At 45.1% G+C, this 18930-nt stretch overlaps 1 protein-coding gene across 1 annotated transcript in view; it reads left to right on the top strand.

The window, feature by feature from the left end:
* The window catches only part of LOC120054786 (single-stranded DNA-binding protein 3), an 88332-nt gene that overhangs the window by 12548 nt on the left and 56854 nt on the right, over positions 1-18930 (top strand). Inside the window, exons 3-4 of the mRNA XM_039002409.1 lie at positions 3142-3203; positions 15639-15723. Coding sequence (XP_038858337.1) covers positions 3142-3203; positions 15639-15723 — 147 coding nt within the window. The remainder of the gene's footprint in view (positions 1-3141; positions 3204-15638; positions 15724-18930) is intronic.

Genomic DNA, 18930 nt, shown 5'->3' with positions numbered 1-18930 from the left:
GCCACGTTTCAAGGCTCAGCTGTAGGGCCTGTAGGAATCATGGTGTAATTCTAGGAACTTACAGGAACTGAAGTCATTTTGTTCACCCGACCTAGAATACCTCCCAATTAAATGCTGACCGTATTATTTCCCAAGAGTTCTCCTCCGTCATCGCCGTGGCCGTTTACATCCCACCTCAAGCCGAAAACTCGATGGCCCTCAAAGAATTTCACTGGACTATGCAAACTGGAAACCACATCCTGAGGCTGCATTTTATTGTAGCTGGGGATTTTAACAAATCAAATCTGAGGACTAGGCTGCCAAAATTCTATCAACATATTGACTGTCCTACTCGCGCTACTAAGACTCTCGACTATTGCTATTCAAACTTCCGGGATGCTTACAAGGCCCTCCCCCGCCCTCCTTTTGGCAAATCTGACCACGACTCCATCTTGCTCCTCCTGTGCTATAGGCAGAAACTTAAACAGGAAGTGCCCGTGCTCTGTACTATTCACAGCTGGTCTGACCAATCGGAATCCACGTTTCAGGATTGTTTTGATCAGGTGGACTGGGATATGGTCCAGGTAGCGTGCAAAAAAATAATCTAGACGCATATACGAATACGGTGACTGAGTTCATAAGGAAGTATATAGGAGATGTAGTACCCACTGTGACTATATAAAAAATCTACCCTAACCAGAAACCGTGGATAGATGGTAGCATTCGCGCGAAACTGAAAGCACAAACCACCACATTTAACAATAGCAAGGCGGCTGGTAATATGGCAGAATATAAACAGTGTAGTTATTCACTCCAAGGCAATCAAACAAGCTAAACATCAGTATAGAGAAAGTGAAGTTGCAATTCAATAGCTCAGACACGAGACGTATGTGGCAAGGACTACAGAAAATCCCGGACTACAAAAGGAAAACCAGCCACGTCGCCGAGACCGTCTTGCTTCCGGACAGGCTAAACACATTCTTTGCATGCTTTGAGGATAACACATTGCCACCGACGCAGCTCACTACCAAGGACTGTGGGCTCTCCTTCTCCGTGGCCGACTTGAGTAAAACATTTAAACGTGTTAACCCTCAGAGCTGCCGGTCCAGACGGCATCCCTAGCCGCGTCCTCAGAGCATGTGCAGACCATCTGGTTGGAGTGTTTACGGACATATTCCAGTCTGCTGTCCCCACATACTTCAAGATGTCCACCATTGTTCCTGCAAAGGTAACTGAACTAAATGACTATCGCCCCGTAGCTTTGAGAGACTAGTCAAGGATCATATCACCTCTACCTTACCTGCCACCCTAGACCCACTTCAATTTGCTTACCGCCCCAATAGGTCCACAGACGATGCAATCGCCATCACTCTGCCCACTGCCATATTCCATCTGGACAAGAGGAATACATATGTAAGAATGCTGTTTATTGACTATAGCTCAGCATTCAACACTATAGTACCCTCCATGCTCATCATTAAGCTCGAGGCCCTGGGTCTGAACCCCGCCCTGTGCAACTGGGTCCTGGACTTCCTGACGGGCCGCCCCCAGGTGGTGAAGGTAGGAAACATCACCTCCACTCCACTGATCCTCAACACTGGTGCCCCGCAAGGGTGCGTGCTCAGCCCCCTCCTGTACTCCCTGTTCACCCATGACTACGTGGCCAAGCACGCCTCCAACTCAATCAAGTTTGCAGACGACACGACAGTAGTAGGCTTGATTACCAACGATAACGAGACAGCCTACAGGGAAGAGGTGTGGTGCCTGGAAAACAACCTCACTCAACAAAACAAAGGAGATGATCGTGGACTTCAGGAAACAGCAGAGGGTACACCCCCCCCCCCCCCCCCCCCTATCTACATCGACTGGACCGCAGTGGAGAAGGTGGAAAGATTCAAGTTCCTTGGTGTAGACATCACTGACAAACTGAAATGGACAACCCACACACAGTGTAGTGAAGGAGGCGCAACAGAGCCTCTTCAACCTCAGGAGGCTAAAGACATTTGGCTTGTTACCTAAAACCCTCACAAATTTTTACAGAAGCACAATTGAAAGCATCCTGTCGGGCTGTATCACCACCTGGTACGGCAACTGCACCGCCCGCAACCGCAAGGCTCTCCAGAGAGTGGTGCGGTCTGCCCAACACATTACCGTGGGCAAACTACCTGCCCTCCAGGACACCTACAGCACCTGATGTCACAGGAAGGCCAAAAAGATCATCAAGGATATCAACCACCCGAGCCACTGCCTGTTCACCCCGCTATCATCCAGAAGGCGAGGTCAGTACAGGTGCATCAAAGCTGGGACCGAGAGACTAAAAAACAGCTTCTATCTCAAGGCCATCAGACTGTTAAATAGCCATCAGACCTTTAAATAGCCATCATTAGCACATTAGCGGCTGCTGCCTTTACGCATAGACTAGGAATTACTGATCACTTTAAGGAATGGAACACTAGTCACTTTAAAGTTTACATATCTGGCATTACTCATCTCATGTGTATATACTGTGTTTTATACTATTCTACTGTATCTTAGTCCGTTCCGCTCGGACATCGCTTGTGTATATAGTCTTAACTCATTCCTACTACGATTTGTGTGTATTGGGTGTATGTTGTGTAATTTGTTCGCTATTACTTGTTCGATATTATTGCACTGTCGGAGCCAGAAGCACAAGCATTTCGCTATACATCTGCTAATCACGTGTATGTGACCAATAAAATTTGATTTGACCTGACCAAGAAAAAGTCCTGGCCATAGTTACATAATTGTCCCTGGTCAAGTCAGTCAGCAAAACCCTGGGTCCTAGTCATAACAGGAGAAACCCAGAAAGTTTGGCATGCAAGCGAGGATACCTACAGTGCCTGCAATGTTCTGTAGCTCACACAGCGGCCACAGACAGTGGCAGTTTGAGTTAGCTAGCTACCACACTCTGCCCTTTTAGTGCTATCTCTGGGTTGATCTTATCTCAGTGGCCAGATATGGGGAGTAGAGGTGTATGAAGTGTGAGGAGCTGCTACTGAGATGTTTTTAGTGTCAGATCCACACTCTCTGCACTCCATTCTTACTGCATGTCTGTCTGAGGTGAAGTGGTGTGTATGCATTATGGATGCACATGCGGCAGAGTCTTAACTCTCTCTCTCTCTCTCTCTCTATCTCTCTCAGATCCGATGGGAGAAGAACATTACACTGGGGGAGCCCCCTGGATTCCTACACTCATGGTGGTGGTACGTACATTGTCTTCTATGTAGAGTCGCATTTAAACGCCACAGTCTACACACACACACACACACACACACACAGTGCCATTCACGACATGATGTATAGGAGTGGGGAGGTAATTGCTGGTAACGACAGGTACGTCTTCTGATGTGTGTGCACTGTACTCTTCACTGTACTCTTCACTATACTCTTCACTATACTCTTCACTGTACTCTTCACTGTACTCTTCACTGGATGATGAACTACAATTGTCCTGATCCCATGCGGCTCAGTTGGTAGAGCATGGCGCTTGCAATGCCAAGGTTGTGGGTTCGATTCCCACGGGGGACCAGTGAGAAAATGTATTAACTTACTACTACTGTAACTCGCTCCGGATAAGTGTATGACAAATGTCTCTCTTATAATTTTACCCAACAATACCTTTTACCTCAAATTTGAACAAGGTCGGTATTTCTTTTAAAAGTTAAGCTATGATTACAGCATGTGTACCTGATACTGTAAATAAGTTTTATACTTTCTGTTTGTCGGAGTTGAAAACACCTAACCCATTATGGTCTCTATCTATGGTATTTGTAGAACCAACTTGAGTTGTATTCTTCCTCTTGTAGCGGACTTGTCAGACGTTTTGATACCAAATAAATACTTCAGTGTATTCACGACCTGGATGCAGTCGCCTCTGAACTGACAGGCTGACATGTATTTCTCACTGGATGAGAAGGAAACACCCATGCCTGGGCTCCCCTCTAGCTGACGGAGGGAAATATAGAGAGAGCAATAGATAAAGGAAAGAGCGAGACGGGGAGAGAGGGAGTGAGTTCACAGGCAGTTTTTGTTTGCCCTCTGTCCTGCGCTCCTCATCCTGAGAATCCCCTCTACACTCCACCGCTGAACAGGGGCATTTTTAGCGGCATTCTGCCCCCTGAATTGCTGACCTGTTTTAATTGTGAATGTTTACACAGCTCATAATGGTCCTTAAGAGAGCCTGTGTTCCCTCCGTCTGACAGATTTCACTTTGATCTACCAGAAGCACAGACAGATTGACATACACAAACATACAGTTTTTTGACAAGTTTACTTTCCCGTTGCCTAACCCTCGAAGTTTTAAAGTCTCCGATTGCTGAGGCACGGTTTGAGGGAGCCCCCTGTGTGTGTGTGAGCAGTTGCAGAGGAGAGAGATTATTAGCTGAACAGGGCCCCAGTGTGGTGTGACCCAGTGGAAGGGTGTCTGTCTGGGGCTGCAGCATGTGGACGGGGAGGCTCACTGGGGGGCCTCCCCCTCCTACGTCAACCCCCTCCCCCAAACAAAAGGTCCAGATGGTAAGGGAAAGCCAACCACTCCCCCTCCCTCAACCTTTGTCTGAAGGCCTGTCCTTTGTTTGCGGAAGAGACCCCAAACGGATTAACTCCTTACATTCCAGTCTCCTTTGTGTTAACCCAGGGTGGGGGATTTGGCTGTTTTTCTTCCCTGCTTCTGTCTCAAACAGTTTCCTGTTGGGCCGCGCAGGGCTGAATGAGTTGAGGGAGGGGTTCAGTCATCCACATCTGTTGTTATGGACGCAGAGATAAAGCCAGGGCTCCGAGAGGGGTGCAGGTGTTGATTGTGTCATTAGCTCTCTACATTGGTCGACCAAATCAATTGTTTTAGCCAGTTTTCACTGGACATCCACTCTGTCACCCTCTGAGAACCTCACCACAATAGTATGTACACGGATCATCCCTCAAATTGCTTCCAGCTGAAATTCCTCCTTGCGAGGGGCAAAGAAAACACACCAGCAAAACAGACTTGCCTAGATCTCCTGGTTATTCTTTATAAAAGCAGGTATCAGGCAGGAACCTGGGGCTTTGTGGTTCCTTTCAGCCTGTCTGTGTCAGGCAGAGTAGAGCTGCTATACCTGACCGAGAAAGACACTAGATCATCTGGCCAGAGCTTTCCCCTTGTTAAATAAATAAAGGAGTAATCTGTTCCTCTGTCATCTTTAACAAGAAGCGCACACATTTTTCCTTTATTCTCTTCGCCCATTTTCAGATGTTGAATTTATTAGTGAAATCCGAGGGGAGGGCTCCTGTGGAATTCTAGAACAGATTTACATGGCGTACTGTTTTAAGAGATGGGGAGTGCCTGTTTCTCTTGTGGCCTCACATTGGTACCAGGAGAATAGCAAACTTCAGTGGGGTAATAAAGACCAAACGTTTAATTTTTTTTTGCTTGCAGGTTTTGTCCCATTTAAGAGCAGCTCAGGCTGATAATAATAGTAGTAGCAGCCATAGTCAACATGTCTCCTCTCTTCTCCTGTCCTATCCTCTCCTCTCCTTAGCCTGGCTGCTCTGTGGCTCCAGCCACATCACTGTTGATTTAATGCCCAGGCCCTTACAACCACTTGTCTGTGTTTACTCTGCCCATAATGGCGGAAGGCACATTGTTACCACCAGGCTTTGTCAGAGCACAGTTAATTGCAGTAATTATCACAATGGCATTTCATTTTTGTAATTGTCTTATGAATGTTGATGCTGTGGAAAGTGTGTGTGTGTGTGGCCTGTTTATGCTGCCCACATTTCCACATTGTTTTGACTGGCAGTTCATTTGGATATGGCAGAATATGCATGCCCTCTTAAACTGGAGTATGAATCTCACACCCAGACTAATCTTAGGGATTCCACACAGCCAAGTTAATTTATTTAGAGATTGAGCGGTTCTTTGGCGACTAGTGAGTTTAAAATTATTATTTTTTAAACCTCCTGCTTTGGGCTGGATGTGTCAATGTGTATGTAGTTCATACATGCATATAATTCATGAGCAGAATTACGGTTTTACCTCAATTAGCCACGAAATCCGTAGTTTTAAAAGCTACTGTTTTCTGGAAGCTGCAGCGCCATTTTCCCCCACGTGTGCCAGCCCCCTAGTAATTTGAGTTTCAGCCAATGAGCTTCAGCCCATTGCTATTTGAGTGACACCTAGCAAAAGGCTTTCCCAGCGTTATCCAATGAGTTTGCAGGGTGGGCATAACGGCTCGTTGGACACAGCAGAGTTCGAGTGAGCGCAATGACATGGTGCACATATCTGCACACACTGAGTGTACAAAACATTAGGAATACCTTCCTCATATTGAGATGCACCCCCTTTTGCCCTCAGAATGGCCTCAATTCCTCGGGTATGCTGGCCCATGTTGACTCCAATGCTTCCCACAGTTGTTGTGTCAAGTTGATTGGATGTCGTTTGGGTGGTGTACCATTCTTGTGAGCACTACATTCAAAAACGACTGGCTGAAATTATACAAAAGTTTGACAGTGCATCTTTAAGGAGAGAATGCATCCACAGTATGAACATCTCCAGTTGCCAAAGGTCTGAGCTTTTCAACCTATAGCTAGCTAGTTTAAACTAATCTTGGACTCCTTCAGACATGCTCCAGTGTTGCATGTACAGTCTCACTGAGACAAATCAACTTTGCTATTTGAAACTTTGGAGGGTGTCTGGTTATGATAACCCTGCTCCCCAGTCCCCATCCCCTGGTTTGCACCTAGTTGCAGCTTTTCAGTAACAAACTATAACACGCGTCTTATTTCATTTCCCAGAGAGCTGATTGGATTTGAGATGGTCCCTCTGTCTCCCTTCGGCAAGCGCGGCTCTGACAAAGCTGCAATCTCTTTAACGGCAGCTGATAGATATGATAATGCAGCCTGGCTTTATTGTCAAGTGACTGAAGGGCAGGCTTCATGGGCCCCCTCAACACACACACACACTCGCGCACATGCATAGAGCCACACGCATGAACACGCATACACACACTTCTCTGTTCTCCAGCTTTCTCAACTCTGTTTCTCTGTGCTGTTCATCAGGGAGCACAGGACAGCTGACCCAGACAGTGCACACCTGAGAGCAGAGAGCAGTGGCTAGTAGAAAGTAAAATGTGTTATTATATAAAAACAGAGGTAGTTGTATCTTTGCTATACTTCACTGTGCTTACACTGTAATGAGACCGTAGATATGAATGTACCTACCGTGTACAATAAATACAGAGTTTTAGCACCACTCCTATAAAAGTGTAACAATATACAGTACCAGTCAAAAGTTTGGGCACAAATCAAAATTGTATTAGTCACATGTGCCGAATACAACAGTGAATTGCTTACTTACAAGCCCCTAACCAACAATAGTTAAAAAAATTGAATAAGTCATTAAAGAACAGCTTTTAAATAACAATAGCGAGACTGTACCGGTACCCCCCCCCCCGTACAGAGTCAATGTGCAGGGGCACCGGTTAGTTAAGGTAATTGAGGTAATATGTACATGTAGGTAGACTATGCATAGATAATAAGAGAGTAGCAGCGGTGTAAAAGAGGGGGTGGGTAGGCAAATCAAATAGTCTGGGTGGCCATTTTGATTGCTGAACAATTAATCTTATGGCTTGGGGGTAGAATCTGTTTAGAAGCATCTTGGACCTAGATTTGGCGCTCCACTATTGCTTGCAGTGCGGTAGCAGAGAGAACAGTCTGACTGGGGGGCTGGAGTCTGACAATTTTTAGGGCCTTCCTCTGACACCGCCTGGTGTATAGAGGTTCTGGATGGCAGGAAGCTTGGCCCCAGTGATGTACTGGGCCGTACGCACTACCCTCTGTAGTGCCTTGCCGTCGGAGGCTGAGCAGTTGCAATACCAGACACTGATGCAACCAGTCAGGATGCTCTCGATGGATCTGAGGACCCATGCCAAATCTTTTCAGTCTCCTGAGGGGGAATAGGTTTTGTCTTGCCCTCTTCACGACTGTCTTGGTGATGTGGACACCAAGGAACTTGATGCTCTCAATGTGCTCCTCTACAGCCTTGTTGATGTTAATGGGAGTGTGCTCGGTCCTCCTTTTCCTGTAGTCCACAATCAATTCCTTTGTCTTGATCACGTTGAGGGAGAGGTTGTTGTTGTCCTGGCACCGCACGGCCAGGTCTCTAACCTCCCTATAGGCGGTCTCGTTGTTGTCGGTGATCAGGCCTACCACTGTTGTCATCTGCAAACTTAATGATGGTGTTGGAGTCGTGCCTGGCTGTGCAGTCATGAGTGAACAGGGTGTACAGGAGGACACTGAGCATGCACCCCTGAGGGGCCCCCGTGTTGAGGGTCAGCGTGGCGGATGTGTTGTTGCCTACCCTTACCACCTGAGGGTGGCCAGTCAGGAAGTCCAGGATCCAGTTGCAGAGGGAGGTGTTTAGTCCCAGGGTCCTTAGCTTATTGATGAGCTTTGAGGACACTTTGGTGTTGAATGCTGAGCTGTAGTCAATGAATAGCATTCTCACATAGGTGTCCCTTTTGTCTTGGTGGGAAAGGGCAGTGTGGAGTGCAATAGAGATTGCGTCATCTGTGGATCTGTAAGGGCGGTATGCAAATTGGAGCAAGCCTAGGGTTTCTGGGATAATGGTGTTGTGAGCCATGACCAGCCCGCTATGGTGGTCTGCATAAAACATGTTGGTATTACAGACACGGACAGGGAGATGTTGAAAATGTCAGTGACGACACTTGCCAATTGCTCAGTGCATGCTCACAGTACACGTCCTGGTAATCCGTCTGGCCTTGTGAATGTTGACCTGTTTAAAGGTCTTACTCACATCGGCTGTGGAGAGCGTGATCACACAGTCATCTGGAACAGCTGATGCTCTCATGCATGTTTCAGTGTTATTTGCCTCGTAGCGAGCATAGAAGTAGATTAGCTTGTCGTGTCACTGGGTAGCTCTCGGCTGTGCTTCCCTTTTGTAGTCTAATGGTTTGCAAGCCCTGCCAAATCCGACGAGCTTCGGAGCCGGTGTAGTACGATTCGATCTTAGTCCTGTATTGATGCTTTGCCTGTTTGATGGAGGGCATAGCAGGATTTCTTATAAGCTTCTGGGTTAGAGTTCCGCTCCTTGAAAGTGGCAGCTCTAGCTTTTAGCTCCGTTGCAGATGTTGCCTGTTATCCATGGCTTCTGGTTGGGGTATGTACGTACGGTCACTGTTTGGACGACGTCATCGATGCACTTATTGATGAAGCCAATGACTGATGTTGTGTACTCAATGCCATCGGAGGAATCCCGGAACATATTCCAGTCTGAGCTAGCAAAACAGTCCTTTAGCTTAGCATCTGCTTCAGCTGACCACTTTTTTATAGGCCGAGTCCCTGGTGCTTCCTGCTTTAATTTTTGCTTGTAAGCAGGAATCAGGAGGATAGAATTATGGTCAAATTTGCCAAATGGAGGGTGAGGGAGAGCTTTGTATGCATCACATTTTTATTTTATTTTTTATTTTCTCCCTCTGGTTGCACATTTAACATGTTGATAGAAATTTGGTAAAACGGATTTGTTTCCCTGCATTAAAGTCCCAGGCCACTAGGAGCGCCGCCTCTGGATGAGCAATTTCCTGTTTGGCTTAAGGTGGAATACAGCTCATTGAGTGCGGTCTTAGTGCTAGCATCGGTCTGTGGTGGTATGTAGACCGCTACGAAAAATACAGATAAACTCTAGGTAGATTGTGTGGTCTACAACTTGTCATGAGATACTCTACCTCAGGCAAGCAATAGCTCGAGACATCCTTAGATATTGTGCACCAGCTGTTGTTTACAAATATACATAGTCCGCCCCCCTTGTCTTACCAGACGCCACTGTTCTATCCTGCCGATACAGCGTACAACCAGCCAGCTGTATGTTGATAATGTCGTCGTTCAGCCACGACTCCGTGAAGCATAAGATGTTACAGTTTTGAATGTCCCGTTGGTAGTTTAATCTTCTTCGTAGGTTGTCAATTTTTATTGCATGTCAGCTAGTACAACCGAAGGCAGTGGGGTTTATTCGATCGCCTACTAATTCTCAGAAGGTAGCCCGACCTCCATTCTCTTTTTCTCCGTCTTCTCTTCACGCAAATGACAGGGATTTGGGCCTGTTCCCAGGAAAGCAGTATGTCCTTCACTTCGGGCTCGTCAGACTCGTTAAAGTGAGAGAAAAAAGCTTCTGCCAGTTCGTGGTGAGTAATCGCTGTTTGATATCCAGAAGTTATTTTCGGTCATAAGAGACGGTAGCAGCAATATTATGTAAAGAATAAGTAAAAAAAGAAGTTACAAACAACGCAAAATAACGAACAAAAAAACAGTTGGTTAGGAGCACGTAAAACGTCAGCCATCATCCCCGGCGCCATGATGCTACATCTACTCATTCAATGGTTTTCCTTTAATTTTTACTTTTTTCTACATTGTAGAATAATACTGAAGACATCAAAACTATGAAGTAATACATATGGAATCATGTAGTAACCAAAAAAATCTTAAACATATAAAATAAACGTCCTCTCACTGTCAACTGTGTTTATTTTCAGCAAACATAACGTGTAAATATTTGTATGAACATAACAAGATTCAACAACTGAGACGTAAACTGAACAAGTTCCACAGACATGTGACTAACAGAAATGGAATAATGTGTCCGTGAACAAGGGGGGGGGGGGGTCAAAATCAAAAGTAACATTCAGTATCTGGTGTGGCCACCAGCTGCATTAAGTACTGCAGTGCATCTCCTCATGGACTGCACCAGATTTGCCAGTTCTTGCTGTGAGATGTTACCCCACTCTTCCACCAAGGCACCTGCAAGTTCCCGTACATTTCTGCGGGGAATGGCCCTAGCCCTCACCCTCCGATCCAACAGGTCCCAGACGTGCTCAATGGGATTGAGATCCGGGCTCTTCGCTGGCCATGGCAGAACACTGACATTCTTGTCTTGCAGGAAATCACACACAGAACGAGAAGTATGGCTGGTGGCATTGTCATGCTGGAGGGTCATGTCAGGATGAGCCCGCAGGAAGGGTACCACATGAGGCAGGAGGATGTCTTCCCTGTAACGCACAGCGTTGAGATTGCCTGCAATGACAACAAGCTCAGTCCGATGATGCTGTGACACACCACCCTAGACCGTGACGGACGATCCACCTCCAAATCGATCAGGCATCCAGAGTACAGGCCTGCGTGTAACGCTCATTCCTTCGACGATAAACATGAATCCAACCATCACCCTTGGTGAGACAAAAGCACAACTCGTTAGTGAAGAGCACTTTTGCCAGTCCTGTCTGGTCCAGCAACTGTGAGTTTGTGCCCATAGGCGACGTTGTTGCCGGTGATGTCTGAGGACCTGCCTTACAACAGGCCTACAAGCCCTCAGTCCAGCCTCTCTCAGCCTACTGCGGACAGTCTGAGCAGTGATGGAGGGATTGTGCAACTCGGGCTGTTGTTGCCATCCTGTACCTGTCCCGCAGGTGTGATGTTTGGATGTACCGATCCTGTGCAGGTGTTGTTACACGTGGTCTGCCACTGTGAGGACGATCAGCTGTCCGTGCTGTCTCCCTGTAGCGCTGTCTTAGGCCTCTCACAGTGCAATTTATTGCCCTGGCCACATCTGCAGTTCTCATTCCTCCTTGCAGCATGCCTAAGACACGTTCATGCAGATGAGCAGGGATCCTGGGCATCTTTCTTTTGATGTTTTTCAGAGTCAGTAGAAAGGGCTCTTAAGTGTCCTAAGTTTTCATAATTGTGACTTTAATTGCCTACCGTCTGTAAGCTGTTAGTGTCTTAATGACCGTTCCACAGGTGCATGCTCATTAATTGTTTATGGTTCATTGAACAAGCATGGGAAAGAGTGTTTAAACCCTTTACAATGAAGATCTGTGAAGTTTTGGGGATTTTTACGAATTATCTTTGAAAGACAGGGTCCTATAAAAGGAACGTTCCTTTTTTTGCTGAGTTTATATTTGAGATTCTTCAAAGTAGCCACCCTTTTTTGCCTTGACAGCTTTGCACACGCTTGGCATTCTCTCAACCAGCTACACCTGGAATGCTTTTCCAATCGTCTTGAAGGAGTTCCCACATATGCTGAGCACTTGTTGGCTGCTTTTCCTTTTCGTCCAACTCATCCCAAACCATCTCAATTGGGATGAGGTTGGGTGATTGTGGAGGCCAGGTCATCTGATGCAACACTCCATCACTCTGCTTCTTGGTCAAATAGCCCTTACACAGCCTGGAGGTGTGTTGGGTCATTGTCCTGTTGAAAAACAAATGGTAGTCCCACTAAGAGCAAATCAGATGGGATGGTGTATCCCTGCAGAATGCTGTGGTAGCCATGCTGGTTACGTGTGCCTTGAATTCAAAATAAATCACTGAGTGTCACCAGCAAAGCACCATCACACCTCCTCCATGCTTCACGGTGGGAACCACACATACATAGATCCTCCGTTCCCCTACTCTGCGTTTCACAAAGACATGACGGTTGGAACCAAAAAATCTCAAATTTGGACTAATCAGACCAAAGGACAGATTTCCACCGGTCTCTAATGTCCGTTGCTCGTCTTTTTGGGCTCAAGCAAGTCTCTTCTAATTGGTGTCCTTTTAGTAGGGGTTTCTTTGCAGCAAATCGACCATGAAGGCCAGATTTGTGAATCAGGCTGCCATAGGGCGACACACAATTGGCCCAGTGTCGTTAGGGTTTGGCCGAGGTAGGCCGTCATTGTAAATAAGAATTGGTTCTTTACTGTCTTGCCTAGTTAAATAAAATAATATTTAAAAAACTTAAACCCTGTGAAGCATTTTTTGGGGCTGCAATTTCTGATGCTGGTAACTCTAAACTTTGGTGGTCCTCACGAGAGCCAGTTTCATCATAGCACTTGATGGTTTTTGCAACTGCACTTGAAGAAATGTTAAAAGTTCTTGAAATGTTCCGCATTGACTGACCTTCATGTCTTAAAGTAATGATGGACTGTTTTTCTTTGCGTATTTAAGCTAATATGGACTTGGTCTTTTACCAAATAGGGCTGTCTTCTGTATACCACTCCTACCTTTTCACAACACAACTGATTGGCTCAAATGCATTAAGAAGGAAAGAAATTAGACAAATTTACTTTTAACAAGGCACACCTGTTAATTGAAATGCATTCCAGGTGACTACCTCATGAAGCTGGTTGAGAGAATGCCAAGAGTGTGCAAAGCTGGCACCAAGGCAAAGTGTTGCTACTTTGAAGAATCTCAAATATAAAATGTATTTTGATTTGTTTAACCTGTCTAGGACTGAACCCCGTTCCGCTAGCGGAACCCCTCGCCAACAGCCAATGAAATTGCAGGGCGCCAAATTCAATCAACAGAAATCTCATAATTCAATTTTCTCAAACATACAAGTATTAGACACCATTTTAAAGATACAATTCTCGTTAATCCAACCACAGTGTCCAATTTCAAAAAAGCTTTTCGGCGAATGCAGAACATGTTAGGTCAGCAACTAGTCACAGAAAGCATACAGCGATTTTCCAACCAAAGAGAGGAGTCACAAAAAGCAGAAATATTGATAAAATTAATCACTATCCTTTGATATTCTTCATGAGTTGATGACACTCCCGGGACAACATGTTACACAATACATGTATGTTTTGTTCGATCAAGTTCATATTTATATCCAAAAACCTCAGTTTCCATTTGGCTTTGCCTCCAAAACATCCCGTGAATTTGCACAGAGCCACATCAAATCACAGAAATACTCATAATAAACATTAATAAAAGATACAAGTGTTATTCACAGATTTTAAAGATGTACTTCTCCTTAATCCAACCTCTGTGTCAGATTTCAAAAAAACTTTACGGAAAAAGCAAACCATGCAATAATCTGACTACGGCGCTCAGAGACCAACACAACCCAAGAAGATATCCGCCATGTTGGAGTCAACATAAGTCAGAAATAGCATTATAAATATTCACTTACCTTTGATGATCTTCATCAGAATGCACTCCCAGGAATCCCAGTTCCACAATAAATGTTTGATTTGTTCCATAAAGTCCATCATTTATGTCCAAATTCCTCCTTGTTGTTCGCGCGTTCAGTACACAATCTAAACTCACGACACGTGGGCAGGTCCAGGCAAAAGTTCAGACGAAAAGTCATATTACAGTCCGTAGAAACATGTCAAACGAAGTATAGAATCAATCTTTAGGATGTTTTTAACATAAATCTTCAATAATGTTCCAACTGGAGAATTCCTTTGTCTGTAGAAAAGCAAATGGAACAGAGCTCACTCTCACGTGAACGAGCGTCACGAGCTCAAAGCATTCTGCCAGACCTCTGACTCATTCCCCTCTCATTCGGCCCCACTTCACAGTAGAAGCATCAGACAAGGGTCTAAAGACTGTTGACATCTAGTGGAAGTGCAACATGACCCATATCCCACTGTATCTTCAATAGGGACTGAGTTGAAAAACGACCAACCTCAGATTTCCCACTTCCTGGTTGGATTTTTTTCTCAGGTTTTTGCCTGCCGTATGAGTTATGTTACACTCACAGACATCATTTTAGAAACTTCAGTGTTTTCTATCCAAATCTACTAATAATATGCATATATTAGCAACTGTGACTGAGTAGCATGCAGTTTACTCTGGGCACGCTTTTCATCCAAACGTGAAAATGCTGCCCCCTATCCATAACAAGTTAACACTTTTTTGGTAACTACATGATTCCATGTGTGATATGTCATAGTTTTGATGTCTTCACTATTATTCTACAATGTAGAAAATAGTAAAAAATAAAAACCCTTGAATGAGTAGGTGTCCAAACTTTTAACTGGTACTGTATGTTTTCAAACTGAGGCGATGAATGATTATCTGATACACGCACAGTTATGGGTCATCAGCTCATATTTTCTGCTCCATTTTGCAGTCTGTCATATCAAGTGTCAGGTGTTTCACACGTTAGAAGTCTGGTTTTGCCGCCTCAGCAGAAAGAATGCATATTGTGGAGTATTCGCCTTCGAATGTTTTGGAAAAAGCGTAATGTTTCTCTTGAGCCCCAGTCAGATCAGCAGCTTTTATGTGTTATCCATTAAATCAATATCTTAGGTGCAAGCACAATTTAATGGGGACTAGTTAAACAGGTAATTAATTTCAATTAAGTAATTGGGAGCATTTGGATTGGAACCTGGTGCCCTCTTCAACCCTTAAGGACTGGATTTGCCTTAATTAACAAATATCATAAGTAATTGATCAGTAACCAGCATCTCTGGCCCAGCAGAATGAGAGCCACTGTACATGAGATGGTTCAATTCGATGACACTGCTTTGCTGTAGCTCTGAGGCGGACTACGGGTTGGATTAGAATAGTTTAGGAAAATAAACTGACAAAGTTCTTAATTTAAACCCTGGTTATAAGTAAAGACACCTCTGACATCTAACTTTTTAGCTTGATCATGTTTCACTTTGTCATAGTTGTGGTCTCCATGGATAGATGGTAATTTAGCTTACACTTCACACACCCACGTACTGTGTATACATTCATGCATGTGTCCCATGAGGGAGTCAAACCCACAACTGCATGATGTAGCCAGCACCATGCTCCAACCAACTCAGTCATGTGAACAATATCGGGCTGTTAGTGTAAACTGAAACTATGTCCAACCATGTTCTCTCTCCTCACAGTGTATTCTGGGATCTGTACTGCGCTGCTCCGGACCGGAGAGAGACATGCGAACATTCCAGCGAGGCCAAGGCTTTCCACGACTATGTGAGTCAACTCTGTCAACCTGTCACTGGTGTTGTGTCAGAGGCACAATGGCCATTGTCACGTGGTTGTGTGTGGGCTACTGAATGTCTAACTGTTATCAATGTTAATTTTGCAACATCAAATTGAGACATTTGCGTGCATGATTGCTTTGGTGGTTTTGGTCATGATATGAATGTAGTGTTGCTTACTGCAATAGGTTATATCCTCCTAAGCTTAGTGAAACAGTTTCCTGGCTACCCCTCTCACTTCCTCCCTGTGACCCCTGACCTCTGAGCCTTACCTAAACTGTCTGCTGAACGTGAAATGTCAGGCCTCAAAGGTTTTTATTGGCCTTCAAATGGTTTCAATAAGGGTGGGAGCAAATAAAGCAACTTGGTGAGCTGTTGGCCTGGATTAAGTTCAGTGCTGGGGCCGATGCATGGGGCCCAATTGGGGGTGGCCTAGGGGTCATGGGCTTGTCTTCCCTGACCCTCTCATCTGCAGAAGAGCTGGATGTTCCCTGGTGCTGGAATTGATGTGCTGCCTGAACATGTGGAGGGCCTCCCGCCTATAAAAGGAGGCTCTTTGTTGACGCCAATCTCGGACTGCAAATGGCCATGGTAATGTGCCCACTGATTGTGACCTCTAGCTCATTGGCGGGACCTGAATGATTTGAAGGTTAAGCTGCAGTCCCCTCGGACTTCATCTGCCTCACTCAAGGCAAATGCGTTTTATTTGTTATCACCGCCATACCATAGTGCAGAATTCTCCTTTTTTGGTCATGGTTTGGCTATACTAAATAGTGGTATGACATACCCTTTAAAATGTTTAAAGTAAGTCTTATGCAGCTAATAGGTTATGTTGGTCAGACTGTATTACTACTAGCTTGTCGTTCACCTGGCCAGTTGGGGAAGGAGCTTTGGAAATGGGTCATGATGGTTCTATTTCTGCAGTAGACATTTTAATGTAGCAGGTTTCCCAGTTCTGTGCAGTTCCGCACTCCCATGTAGTCTGACGAGTATGAGCAGACCAGACCTCCATCAGAACAGACTCATTTGTTGTGAGTGTGTATTGCACAAGATTAACCCTTTAGAACCCGGAGCGGCCGTCGACAGCCTTTCTTAAGTTACAATAGCTGCCGCGAACAGCCTTGTTCTTCTAACAATATCTGTGTCAATTTCCCAAAATAACTTGCCAACAGCCTATCGTATTTGCGTTTCTGTTGTCATCAACGAGAAACTGGAAACAGGGTATGCTTTCATTTGACTTTTCAGTGTTTTTTTTTTTACTTCATTACTCAAAATGACAGTGCCGAAGCCGACAGTACTTTTCACTGTGATAGAGGTTTTATCTATGTTGGTTGGTGATACGGATTTGCACACATCCTTGCACTTTGAAAAGCGAGAATGTCCAGGTGAGTGAAATAAGTAAACAGCAGGTATATGTTTGGTGTTGTCGACATTCGATGCTGTGAAACTTGGAGAATTGCTCACAGATTAGCAAGTCATTCATGATAACTTGGTTGGTACAGGCGAGCCCATCAGCGGTGGAGCTCGAATGAATGAATGAATGAATGATTGATTGATTGCTCTATCTCATGGAAATAGTTGGTGTTTAGCTGTGTATATAGTCCGCTAACTAGTTGGTTGTTTTGTCTCATTTCTACCGACGTAATTCAAATGGAAACGGCCCAAGCTGCTTGCTATAGCTAGCTAGTTAATCTGTCAGGCAAGAATAGTTGTGTGTCAACCTCACTCTCACTAGCTAGCCATACAGATAACCAGCTAACTAGCCACCGACATGAAGGCTAGAGTAATTTGTGTTCATCTGTTGGGCATAGGTTATGGTTTGTCATGTTTGCTAGGTGCAGATATTCATAGGCTATACATTGCCTTGTTTTCCTATTATTTGACAGCTTAACTGTCATGTTAGGGTAGAGGCCCGCACAGTGGAGCTCATATGATGAGTTGGATATTTGTTTACGTAACCATCTAACAAGTTGCTTGTTTTGTCCTCTTTCTACCGATGCAATTCATTTTGGAAACCGTCCCAGCTTCGTAACTAATCAGCTAACATTGGCGAACTCTGTAGTTAGTCTGTTAGGCAAGAAATCAAGAGTTGAAATAGTTAAGAAAATATTTACTAAATAAACTAAAGTAACACAATAAAATAACAATACCGAGGCTATGTACAGGGGGTACCGGTTCCGAGGTAAATTAGAAAGATGGTGTGTGCATGGTTGAGGAAAATAGAGGGAAAAAGAGTGTGAGAGGGAGAGATTATGTTCCTATAACTGTATCCTAGTTGTTGCTCCTCTCCCCGTGTTACTCTGTTCCTTTAGGTCAGTGAATGAGAAGGAAGTGATATGGAGAGTCAGGGCTCAGCAGCAAAAGGCAGGAAGGAAGAGGAGTTAGAGATGATTTTGAGGGATAGAGATGTGGAGGGAGAGAGGAGGAGGAGGAGGAGGGAGATGATGAAGCAGAGGGAGAGCATACCTGAGAGGGGAGCCTATGTTTCCATGGCGTGTGTCTGCCCCAAGTCCCACCATTCACACTTGTGCCACACCGCTTGGACCTAAAGTGACCGTGGCAGGGGTTTTGGTAGGAATGTATATCTGTTCCAGAGCTTGTAAGGGATTACAACAAGACAATGGGCAGGGTTGACCATCTTGACCAACTGAGGAGCTATTGCAATGTTGGACGCACAGGCAGAAAATGGTGGTAGTATGTGTTTTGGGGGATGCTCAACATTGCCATCATAAATGCATACATTGTGTGGGGGACCCTGCAAAGGCCCCTTCCCAGAAACCACAGGCGCTGGGCCCTGAAGGCATTCAAAATGCAGCTTGTGTATTCTCTTTGATATGGCTACAGTGGCAGGAAGGGGAGCCAAGTGTGTGGCACCAGGGCGTGTGGACCGAGTTGTAACTCATTGGAAAGTAGGTGAAGTTTGAAGGGCGCAAGTGTGGTGTGCATCCGGAGTGGACGCAGGGCAAAGAGGGGGAGCTGTGTAGAAACCTCCTTTGGGAAGCTCTGTGTTCTGAGCCATTTTGCAGGATGGGGTTGTGCTACAGTGTGAAATATGAATTTGTCCTACAAATCTTTTATTGTCTCTGAACAGTTGTGTTTTCTCTCTTTATCTGACTCAATCTCATACTTGTTGCATTCACTGAATTGATGTTAAAGTAGGCTACTATCTCTTAGTGTCAGGCCTGGTCTGTACTAAATC

The sequence above is a fragment of the Salvelinus namaycush genome, chromosome 10 (genome assembly GCF_016432855.1).
Source record: "Salvelinus namaycush isolate Seneca chromosome 10, SaNama_1.0, whole genome shotgun sequence".
NCBI classification, from domain to species: Eukaryota; Metazoa; Chordata; class Actinopteri; order Salmoniformes; family Salmonidae; genus Salvelinus; species Salvelinus namaycush.
The sequence above is the reverse complement of the archived record's forward strand: the minus strand, read 5'-3'. Positions and strand labels throughout refer to the sequence as shown.